This window comes from Salvelinus sp. IW2-2015, linkage group LG15 (assembly GCF_002910315.2).
Source record: "Salvelinus sp. IW2-2015 linkage group LG15, ASM291031v2, whole genome shotgun sequence".
Lineage (NCBI taxonomy): Eukaryota > Metazoa > Chordata > Actinopteri > Salmoniformes > Salmonidae > Salvelinus > Salvelinus sp. IW2-2015.
The window spans coordinates 66,359,441-66,371,364 of NC_036855.1; the positions used below are offsets into that span (position 1 = coordinate 66,359,441).

Below are 11,924 nucleotides of genomic sequence, written 5' to 3' on the forward strand. Positions count from 1 at the left end.
CTACCTGTGGTGAGGTCTATGAGTGGTTCATCTGCCTCTAGGGGTATAGCGATGCCCATGGCCCTCCTGATCCCATACACACTGCTCACATCTCCCGGAGCCACCTGACTGGTCAGTTGGGCCAGGTTACCGGTCACCTTCTCAGCTACAGGGAGACAAATGGGAAATTATATTACAGTCCAACTTCAAGCCAAAGGCGGAGTCCAAATAAAGATCACTGGTAGTGGTGTAGCTGAGAAATGGATGGCCCAGAAATTTCTTCCACTGGAATTAAGATAGTCAAAAGGAAATAGCTTGACAGAAATCCATGTTTAGTCATAACTGTTTCTGGTTGCATTTTTTTTTTTACAGGGTCCAAAATAAAGACTGTTGTGGGGGGGAAAGGTGATATCTAGTCAGCTGCACAACAATGACTTCAACCGAAATGTGTCTTCCGCATTTAACTCAACCCTTTGAATCAGAGCCCCCCCCCAATAAACTACAGAGTGGAATTCCATTCTCCTTTAAAAGGAAAAAAGGACGTGTTACCCAGTTGCAGCTCCTTGGTGGTTGGGGCTAGCAGGCAGATGATGTTGGGGGGCTGCTTGACACTCAAGCGTTCCCTCTGCGCTTCCTGCAGCTCGTGGAGGAGCTTTGTAGTCTCATCCAACTTCTGCTGGAAGTGTTGGGCCTCTGATGCACATAGACATATACACACTCTTAAATATCCTAAGGAAGCTTGCATTGACACGTGCAGGGTTCTATTTCTTGAATCCTCCCTCTTATCTTCATAGACTACATTCAACTGGGACTGCATATGGCCTACAACAGTCCAGGGTGGCTGCAGGAGTCAGAAACACCTAAATTACCTTGAGGAAGGGTGTAAGCCTAGGGGATTTAAAATGTAACGCTTTGGCTCTCAGTAGCTTTAGAGAATTAACTGGCATGCTGTCGGTTTCCTCAGTTAGAGCTGATCTTTACCCTCAGAGAGGAGGTCCGGTGGAGTCTGGAGGTCCAAGCCCAGGCCGATCACAGAGCCCAGGGAGGCTAGTCTGCTTTCAGTCTGCTTGCTGGCCTCCGGATCAACCACCTGAAGGAAAAACAAAAGGATGAAAGAAAGGTTAATAAAAGCATTTTTGTTTGGATTCCAAGTCACCCAGTGCTGCAGTCAGTGAATCTTTGAAATTGCATTCCTGAAAAGGAGAGGCATCAGCCAGGCCAGCTCTTTTCTGGTAGCTACAGTCGATACCTCTGCCAAGCCCTTTCCAATAAAATAAAGAGCAGCAGCAACACCCAACCAGGGAATGAGGATAAACTGGACACTGGCCAAGCACAGCAAACAGCCAGGTACAGAGAGCTGCTGTGTGCTTGAGACACCTGATCTTTTCTTTCCTCCAGCCTCTACACTGCTGTGACTGAGGAGCCATTCAGCCGCCCAACGAAGGGGACGCAGAAATAAAACAGACATTTCCACATCCCTGACAGTGTGTGTGAACAGACCTGTTCTCAGGGGCTGGTGGAGAGAGGCAGTGTTTTGAAGGGGAAATGTTCTTTCCGTGTGTTGGATCATGGCAGCTAGCGAACGAGCTTGCCATGTTGACACAGCTGGAACAGAACAGTTATGGCATGTGCAGAAGCTGTTAATATTATCCAACACTGAGCCTCCCGAGTGGCGCAAGGCACTGCATCGCCGTTGCTAACCGTGCCACTAGAGATCCTGGTTCGAATCCAGGCTCTGTCGCAGCCGGCCGCGACCGGGAGACCCATGGGGTGGTGCACAATTGGCCCAGCGTCGTCCGGGTTAGGCCGGCAGGGATGTCCTTGTCCCATCACGCTCTAGCAACTCCTGTGGCGGCTGGGCGCAATGCACGCTGACACGGTCACCAGGTGCACAGTGTTTCCTCCGACACATTGGTGTGGCTGGCTTCCAGGTTAAGCGGGCATTATGTCAAGGAGTTGGGTCATGTTTCGTGGGGGTGGAGCAGGATAGCTGGGGCTCACTTCAGGTGGGTGTAGTTGAGACCTAGGGTGTGGTGTCTCCTTTATCTGCTGAGGTTGTCCAGGTTTAGTGTCCTAGTGTAGCTGAGACTTACCTCCATGTCCTTGTCTCCAGTCTCAGAGGCTTCTGTTGGCCCTTGCTCATCTGGACGGGTCTGACGGACAAGAACGCATCAAGTTAGTATTGTCCAAAGAAATGTTAAAAAAGCCGTATAATTCCCATGCTTAATGGTTCTACCTCTCTCAGGGTTTTGGAGTGCTCCCCGTTAGTCAACGCGTCCAGGAGGTTGTCTGCCAGTTTGTACATGTGCTCCTCCGATTTGGACAGGAACTCCGAGAGGCTGCAGACACAAAAACAAACACATTACATCAGTGTGTGTGTGTGTGTGTGTATGGTAGTCACATTTGGTCTCCTCTCAGAAGCAGCAGTAGGGTCGTATCAGGTTTACCATGTGGTTTTAGCCTCCACCACAGTGAATCTCATCCACACCAACAGAACCATAAAATGCATACTCTCATATACAAACCCAATGAAATACAGGGGCATCTGGACTGTTATGAGCATGCTGGAATGCTCAAAGCTTTGTTTGTTTGGAATTATTTACTGTAAAGTAGGCCCTTGTTATTGTAAATGTCAGATCCGGACCATAATATTACACCGTAATGTAGGGGGAGGATGAGGAGCAACATGCATACCTCTCAGATCCCTGGAGGCTGGCTTCCTCTCCATAGAAGGAGTAGATCAGGTCAGTGTCCTCTTTCCCGATGTTGGCGAAGCTCGAGTCGTAGGCGGGTGCGTAGGAGGTGTACGGACCATAGTTCATGTACGATACTGCGAGATCAGAGATTGGATTACATTACAGCTCGTAAACACTGATGGAGATACAGGACCACAGGCTGAGAGCACAGCCTCTCAGAGATACATTTATTGGACTATGAAAAACAGATTTTTATAGAATCACAATCTGACATGGCTACATGACCTTATGGAAAAATAATTGTTGGCCATGAATGGATTTATAAATGGATACATTGAGACTGGTAGTTATGTTGGTTGAACATTGGATTTATACATGCGCTTCTATACAAGCTCTGGGTTCAGTCACTCAGATGAGAAGAGGTTATTCAGCCACTCTTGGGAGATGATGGAAGTCGATAAAATGCTTTTTTATTATTAAACCTTGTCACTAAGGCCCCTTCAGCTAACCTGGTGTGACCATGTTCCTCTTGTCCTCCTTGAAGCCCTGCAGGGTGTTGAMGCCACTCTGCAGCCGGTTGGACATCATGCCCAGCTTCACAGGGCAGTAGCCCACATCTGTAGAGATAAGAGTTGATTGAGAAATAGAGGCTCATTTACAATTAAAAGCTGATGATTTTATTACACTCGTTAGGTTCATCAGAAAGATAGAGTTGATGACAGTTGGAATCAATCATGGATTCCGGTTTTCCCCATGTTGCACAAATAGAAATGGATATAGCGCAACTAGCTAATTGCGGCCGTGACTGACTGGACCCACCTCCAGCAACAAGATCAACTGGGTTCAGGATTGCCAGTGTGGTGGAACCATCAGACTTTCTCCTCTCAAAGTCCAGCTACATAACCAAATAAAACAGTCGTATTATTACATTAGTGAACATAATGAATACATTCACTAAATTAGACCATACATTTCCTACATAGTAGATAGGGTAAGAGAGCTTGGTTGGCCTAAACAGTTTAAGCCAATTCCATAGCCCATGGCTCTCACCTCACTCTCCAGCCCTCTGTTGGACAGTTTGCCTCCTGAATCGTCAATGAGCTTGCGGATCTCCTCAAGCTCCTTCTCTGCCTGACTGACGACCTTGGACACTTCGTCTTTGGAGTCGTTGTCTTTCCTGGAAGTATTGGAGAACAGAATATAGAGGAGTAGGAGACTTTGAACTTAACTGATTCATAGGGTTTCATTGTTCAATACCAAAAAAGGATCAGCTGAAAATAGGAATTTATTTTGCTGGCAGCCATTAGTGATTACAATACATTTTGAAACAGTCATAACATCTGAATCTAATAGAGAATACATTTCATGCTATAGCTACAGTACATGTTCCCAATGAATATGCTGCCAGTATACTTTCAATCAAACTTCACATCAAATCTTATAAGTCCTCATGCTGTAGTCTTATTTGCGAAAGCATTTCAAATAAAATTGTATTTGTTGCATGTGCCAAATACAACAGGTGTAGACCTTAGTGAAATGCTTACTTACAAGCCCTTAACCAACAATGCAGTTAAAAAAAATACCTAAAAGTAAGAGAAGACATTTTCTACTCATTACACCTCAGTGGGGTTTAAAAGGACAATAACTCGTAGGTTTCAGAGAGTTATTGGTGTGAAACGTGCTGCATAGTGCTGACTGAACACAAGACCTGACACGCTCAGAGGCATTCCTTTCATTATCGCTCATCCTCCAGCCAGAGTCTGTGGAAAGAACTGATCCACCAAACACTTGGGAGAACAAGCCCACTATCCATGACTTATTAACATTAGTGTATAATACTGCTTGCTTCCTGGTTGGGATCTGTGTTTGGTAAAGAACAGCTTCTCACAGTCTAAGCTATGAACAATCACCTTAACCCCTATCTGTAGTCTATATATTAGTTTATGTAAATTGTGTACGAGATCAAAATCCATATGTTGACTCTAAGCAATTAATACCTAAAAGCATATTGTCAGTGTTCATGTGCAGGGTAAAGTTATCACGGTACCTGGGAGTGTGTGGGGCAGACTGGGCGGTCTCGCTAGGATCTGTGGGGCTGGGGCCATCTTTACACTGACCCATGCTTGAGTTTCCCACCTCTCCAGTCTTACTTGACCGGTTGGCTGGGTTCTCTAGGCCAGCCATGAACTCAATACTCTGCCTCAGGCTCTCAAGCCTCTCCTGTGGGACAGCGAGAGAGTAGACTTTGTTTCACCGCAAAGTACACCACAATCCCTTGTTGTTCCAACCAAGGGGTCTTGTGATTACAGGGCACCATTTTTTTTTTTTTTTATATATAAAAACTGTGGTGAAGATTCATATCTAAACATTCAGGGGTATGAATATGGCGCCCTCTGCTGTTCATATGTGGCAACTAGTGATTATTTCACTCAGGCACACATATAGGGCCAGTTTCCTAGACACAGATTAAGCCTAATCCAGGACTAAATCCCATTTTCAAGGGAAGATCCCATATGCATGTGTGAGATGTATGTGTCAAATTTCCGTCTGTAGACGCATTCTCCTTACCGGGCGGAGGATCTTCATGCCAGAGTGGAGCAGCTTCCTGGCAGCTTTGTGGTAAATGGTCTCTGGCTTGTTGTAGATCATGGCATTCTCACACATGATCCTGAAGTCCACCTGTATCAATGGAGACACACTGCAGTCAGTCACTGGACTCTGCATATGTTTAACGTTGGGTTTCTATTTAAATCAACACCTCAGGCTTGATTGTCAATCAATCCACTGCTTTAGAATGAGACAAAATTAAGCTATTCTGAAAGTTATTCGTCAAGAAGGTAGTGCAGCTGACAGGTGTACCTTGAGCTCCTCTAGTGACTGGTAATACTCATTCTTGACTTTCTCCTTCATTGCGCCGAAGTCCATGGGCCGCTTGATGATCGTGGAGTATCCAGGAGCGATAAGGTCAGTCACAGGGAACGAGAAAAACGCACTTGGGTCTTTCCTACAAGAGAAAGTCAGTTGTTGCTTTGAAAGGCCTCAATGCAACATTTATTTTACCAGGTAAGTTGACTGAGAACACATTCTCATTCACAGCAACAACCTGGGGAATAGTTACAAGGGAGAGGAGGGGGGATGAATGAGCCAATTGGAAGCTAGGGTTTATTAGGTGGCCGTATGAGGGCCAGATTGGGAATTTAGCTAGGACACCAGATTTTTTAGAAATGTTTTATTTAACTAGGCAAGTCGGTTAAGAACAAGTTCTTATTTACAACGACGGCCAAACTCGGACACTGGGCCAATTGTGAGCCGCCCTATGGGACTCCTAATCACAGCCGGTTGTGATACAGCCTGGAATAAAACCAGGGTCTGTAGTGACACCTCTAGCACTGAGATGCAGTGCCGTAAGAGTCGGGGTGCAGCGGTCTATGATAACTGCCATGGGATCTTTGACCACAGAGAGTCAGGACACCCGGTTAAAATCGCATCTGAAAGACGGCACCGGGATATTTTTTTATAGACCAGAGGAAACAGACTGCTAATCAATTCATTGTCAATTTCTTATTAACAAGCTTCACCTTTGGAGCTGTCTGATGAGCTGGCTCAATGCTTCCTGCAGTGGGGTCAGTTCTTTCTCTGAGAATGAGAGAGGGAAAAAGCACACGAGAGAGTGAGGGAGCGAGAGGAAGAGTAAGAAAGATAAATAAATGGTTAAAATTACTTCATATATCAATAGAAATGAAAGGCAAAGAAAGGATTATGGAAAAGTTGCAGTCATTGTAGAAACTGGCAAGTAACTTACCTTCCACTTTATTCAAAGAGGACGCCAGATCTGAACGGATAGGGGTCCTGCTCGCCTCCCTATCATCCAAGTCTGTATCAGCGTCCTGTCCCTTCTTCTTCTTTGTCATCTAAATGCACCATATAAACATGTTTGTTGACACTTCATTTTAATTTTTGAAACATCACCTGTCCGTCAGTCAATGGGCCAAATAAACCCCTATTTGAATTCCGAAAATCAAAAGCCACTTAAGTTTAAGTATTGGGCAAATCCATGTGGTCAGAGCTGAATTCCCCTAAAAGATGGTCTCTGCGCCACTCAGTTGGTGGAGTTCATCAAACAGTGGCTTGCGAAAGTAAAAATGCCAAGGGGGTGAATAATATTTTGCTGCCTTACAACCTGGAATGAAAATACAAACCCCTAAAAAATGTATCATTTGATTTTCACAACATGCCTACCACTTCGAAGATCCAAAATATTTTATTGTGAAACAAACAAGACAAAAATACAGAACTATTCACCCCCCCAAAGTCAATACTTCGTACAGCCACCTTTCACAGCAATTACAGCTGCAAGTCTTTTGGGGGTATGTCTCTATAAGCTTGGCACATCTAGCCACTGGGATCTTTGCCCATTCTTCAAGGCAAAACTGCTCCAGCTCCTTCAAGTTGGATGGGTTCTGCTGGTGTACAGTAATCTTTAAGTCATACCACAGAGTCTCAATTGGATTGAGGTCTGGGCTTTGTCTAGGCCATTCCAAGACATTTAAAGGTTTCCCCTTAAACCACTCGAGTGTTACTTTAGCAGTATGTTAGGGTCATTGTCCTGCTGGAAGGTGAACCTCTGTCCCAGTCTCAAATCTCTGGAAGACAAACAGGTTTCCCTCGAATTTCCCTGTATTTAGCGCCATCCATCATTCCTCCAATTCTGACCAGTTTCCCAGATCCTGCCGATGAAAAACATCCCCACAGCATGATGCTGCCACCACCATGCTTCACTGGGGATGGTGTTCTCGGGGTGAGGAGAGGTGTTGGGTTTGCGCCAGACATAGCGTTTTCCTTGATGGCCAAAAAGCTACATTTTAGTCTCATCTGACCAGAGTACCTGCTTCCATATGTTTGGGGAGTCTCCCACATCCCCTTTGGTGAACACCAATGTGTTTGCTTATTTTTTTTCTTTAAGTAATGGCTTCTTTTTCTGGCAACTCTTCTGTAAAGCCCAGCTCTGTGGAGAGTATGGCTTAAAGTGGTCCTATGGACAGATACTACAATCTCCACTGTGGAGCTTTGCAGCTCCTTCAGGGTTATCTTTGGTCTCTTTGTTGCCTCCCTGAGTAATGCCCTCCTTGCCTGGTCCGTGAGTTTTGGTGGGCGGCCCTCTCTTGGCAGGTTTGTTGTGGTGAAATATTCTTTCAATTTCTTAATAATGGATTTAATGGTGCTCTGTGGGATGTTCAATATTTAGGATATTTTTTTATAACCCAAACCTGATCTGTCCTTCTCCACAACTTTGTCCCTGACCTGTTTGGAGAGCTCCTTGGTCTTTATGGTGCCCCTTGCTTAGTGATGTTGCAGACTCTGGGGCCTTTCAGAACAGATATATATATATATATCCTGAGATCATGTGACACTTAAAGTTCACCTGTGTGCAATCTAACTAATTATGTGACTTCTGAAGGTAATTGGTTGCACCAGATCTTATTCAGGGGCTTCATAGCAAAGGGTGTTAATACATATGCACGCACCACTTTAAATTTTTTTTTGAATAAGTAATTTTTTTTCATTTCACTTAACCAATATGGACTATTTTGTGTATGTCTATTACATGCAATCGAAATAAATCCATTTAAAATTACAGGTTGTATTGCAACAAAATAGGAAAAACACCAAGGCGGATGAATACTTTTGCAAGGCACTGTAGGTGGAGCTTAGCCATGGTCTCCCCTGGAGATTTCCCTCAAACAGTACAAAGGTAAACAGGGGCTGTAATGAAAACATGGATTCCCAAACTCACCTTTTTCTTTTTCTTGTCATCAACTGGTGACATGGTATCGTTCCTTTCCTTATCCTTTTTCTTCTTCTTTTTCTTGTCCTTGTGTTTCTCTAAATCTGGATGTTCGTCAAATGTGTTTTCAAAGCTCGAGCTTCCAGTCGTCACCTCATTTCCAGCAACCTTCAGAACCAATTTAAGTGGTCTCTCCCCGTACTCTGTAGATGGGACACATTGGGTTAACTAAGTATATTCCAAAATATTTGATTGTAACCAATAGTTCGCTAGCCGGATAGCTCAACTGTGAGGTAGCCAACTAGTTAGCTAGCTATGTTGCAAACAGATCACCAACATGGCGAGTTGGCTAACGTTACCTCTCCATCGGCTAAAATATGTAAATGAGTATAGTAACTAGCTAGCCATTTCAAAGTTCAATCTTTGGTTCAATGCATATAGGATACATGATAAGGCGACCAGCAATAATCGAATTAGAGATCTATTAACTTTAACACCTGTTAATGAGCTCGGTACATGTGGCTAAGCTAGCTGGATAAATTAGCTAGCTAACTTGCACTGAATTCAAATGGGTGATTATGCGTTAGCTAACCAAAGCTCGCGCGAAAACAGCTATGAAGCGCTAACCTTTTAATGGCCCGAGGAATTCAACCAATACCAGCGCATTGGCTATCTAAATGTGTCTTACCTTCATATTTTTCAGACTTGTGCTTTTTATGCTTCTTGCCCATTATTTATATGGTTTGAATCTTTACGCTAGCTGACAACCAAGTTGTTCTTTGTTTTCTCTCCTGGAAGGGATAGCAATCGATTGCAGAGTGCTTGTTGGGTGCAGCGCCGCGTGTCGGCTGGAGGTAAAATCACATTATTTTATCACCATGTGCAATGTTTATTTGTAGATAAGCCAAACCTACATAACATGTCCATGTTGTATGTTCTTACTGTAGTTAATTAAAAAAGCATTTTTTTTATTGTGTCAGAAATGGTCCCAGGCTGTATCACATCTGGCCGTGATTGGATGTTCCAAAGGGCGGTGCACAATTGGCTCAGCGTCGCCCGGGGTCAGCCGGTAGGCCGAATAAGAATTTGTTGTGAACTGACTTGCCTAGTTAAATTAAGGTTAAATATATATTTTTTTAAAGGACATAAGAATGTATCAACTTTAGTCACCTGTAGGGGGCGTGATTTGACACAGTATTAGTCTCAAGGTTTTACTAGATTTTTAAAACTGGACAGCAGATTCAGAAGCAATGTAGGCCTATAGTACATACTGATCTCCTTCTGACGTCATCACATCCCCCGACTGAGTCATTTTGTATAATAATAAATGGGCACTTGCTTTAGAAAGGTGAAGCACCCCAAGGTTATCAGATGCCCCTGGCCCGAACAGTCAGGCAGACTGGTTAAAACAGACAGAGCCGAGAGGCATCCCAAACAGAGAGTAACGGAGGGTGAATGTAGCCTCTGATGTGTGAGTAACAGGCTTCCCCTCCGTGCCCTCTCTGGAGCCAACTAGGATAGACAGTTAGACCACTGTTTCTCACCTATTTGTTTTTGGAGCCTCACTTTGGAGACCCGATAGGGAGTGAATAAGTGAATTTACTCTGAGAAAATGTATAGAAATAAATTAGGTCCAGAGACAGTAACTTTGACCCACTAACTTCCTTATGGCGGTTGCTTGTCCCACTTTCCATTCCCCTTCTCTGTGACTCTTCACTTTGACCAGCATGAAAGTCCAACCGATCCAGGACAGATTTTTACTGTACGTTTAGCTTTCCCGGAGGCAGGCCCCCAGGCCATTCACTACATTGTTTACTTTACATTTCCACCAGTCCAGTCTGCCTTTAGTCCACTGTCGGACTGTCTTAGTGTGGATGCCCACACTCTACAACGGATAGATAATAATACTCTAACATGAACCTGCTTTGAAACACTGAATTGTTTCTCTATCATGTAATAACTCCTATTGTCATTATGGATCACAAATAGGAGTTTTACTTGCCATGGCCTGGGCCCAAGACCAGTAAACTGTGAACTGTCCAAAGGGAGAGATAGCCTAAGCTAACACTTGTACATGGCTTATTATTAGGACACTGCACAGGCTTCTGCTCTGCCTCCTCTATCCCCTTCAGAGCTGTTATGCTCTGTTAAATTGCCACATATTTTACAGGCCGATGAATGACAGATGTTTTATTCATGGAGGGAAGATAGTGTGCATTCTTTGAAGCACATTCCAGGTTTTATGAAGGGACAGAGGATGGGGGCCGAGAATCCAGTTGCTCATATTCAGAATTGGTGGAAACGAAAAGAAACAGAATTGGCCATTCTGACCATACCTTCCTTTCAGATGGAAAGGAGATTCTGAGGCTCTGATGAATGTATCATTTGTCATCAATGGCTAGGCAAAATAATCCTCAACGAATTATAATTTATCTGGATATCAACTCCTCTACATTTTTGTGAAGTGATCATATTTTTATATTTCGAAGTTGATCATTGAGGATTTTAGTTGTATTCTATATTTACAGCAAAACAGTACAGTTTAGCGTTATCACTGCCTGGCCCATGCAAGCAAATACCATTTTTCTTTTGCCCTTAAGGATAACCGTTTTAAGCAGTGAGGTAAATCATGTCAGTTGATTTTAAACCCATCACTCTGGTTCAGCTCAGGCTTAATACTGTCACTGTCTGGTGAGTTCTGATACAGAAGCCTAAAGGAGGAGCAGTGTCCCAGCTTCTTTATCAATAGTCTCGACTATTATCTGCCTGTGTTGTCACTCTCTATCCCTCACGAGCCTTGGGGAGAGAGAATCACTGTCCAGTACTCTGTGTCCCTTGAAACTGAGATAAGGCTCAAACCATTCAACACTGACATGTCAAATCTTCACTTTTCTTGAGGCAAGAGCTTGAATAAGCTAACATTATGGCTGAAAATCTATAAACATATGACAGAGGTCCTACACTTTCAGTGCATTTGAAGCTATACCCCTACTCCCCAGCCCCAGCCCTTATTCCCAGGCCCATCCTCTGCCTGCTTGCCTGTCTATACTCTGTACCCCTACTCCCAGCCCCAGCCCTTATTCCCAGCTCCATCCTCTGCCTGCTTGCCTGTCTATACTCTGTACCCCTACTCCCAGCCCCAGCCCTTATTCCCAGCCCCATCCTCTGCCTGCTTGCCTGTCTGTACTCTGTACCCCTACTCCCAGCCCTTATTCCCAGCCCCATCCTCTGCCTGCTTGCCTGTCTATACTCTGTACCCCTACTCCAGCCCGCCTTTTCCAGCCTCCTTGCTGCTTTGCTGTCTATTCTCTGTCACCCTCACTCCCAGTGCCGCTTATTCGCCGGCCTCTGCTCGTTGTGTCTTATGTACCTATCCAGCCAGGAGGGCATGGGATCCATCTGTTTCATTTCATCTGTGGCTCTGCGTACGCTTTGGAAGTCCATGGACGTCTCAGGATTAAAAG

The 11,924-nt window shown here is 44.4% G+C and overlaps 1 protein-coding gene across 1 annotated transcript in view; it reads right to left on the bottom strand.

The window, feature by feature from the left end:
• Positions 1–9,271, bottom strand: part of LOC111973673 (bromodomain-containing protein 7) — a 16,254-nt gene extending 6,983 nt beyond the window's left edge. The window contains exons 1-16 of the mRNA XM_024001046.2: positions 9,149–9,271; positions 8,470–8,663; positions 6,478–6,586; positions 6,254–6,311; positions 5,535–5,679; positions 5,244–5,354; positions 4,723–4,895; positions 3,726–3,852; positions 3,495–3,570; positions 3,185–3,292; positions 2,674–2,809; positions 2,216–2,318; positions 2,073–2,132; positions 961–1,069; positions 529–672; positions 5–145 (exon numbers count right to left, since the gene is read on the bottom strand). Of these exons, the coding sequence (XP_023856814.2) occupies positions 5–145; positions 529–672; positions 961–1,069; positions 2,073–2,132; positions 2,216–2,318; positions 2,674–2,809; positions 3,185–3,292; positions 3,495–3,570; positions 3,726–3,852; positions 4,723–4,895; positions 5,244–5,354; positions 5,535–5,679; positions 6,254–6,311; positions 6,478–6,586; positions 8,470–8,663; positions 9,149–9,191 (1,837 nt within the window). The 5' untranslated portion in view covers positions 9,192–9,271. The remainder of the gene's footprint in view (positions 1–4; positions 146–528; positions 673–960; positions 1,070–2,072; positions 2,133–2,215; positions 2,319–2,673; positions 2,810–3,184; positions 3,293–3,494; positions 3,571–3,725; positions 3,853–4,722; positions 4,896–5,243; positions 5,355–5,534; positions 5,680–6,253; positions 6,312–6,477; positions 6,587–8,469; positions 8,664–9,148) is intronic.
• Positions 9,272–11,924: the final 2,653 nt, after the last annotated feature.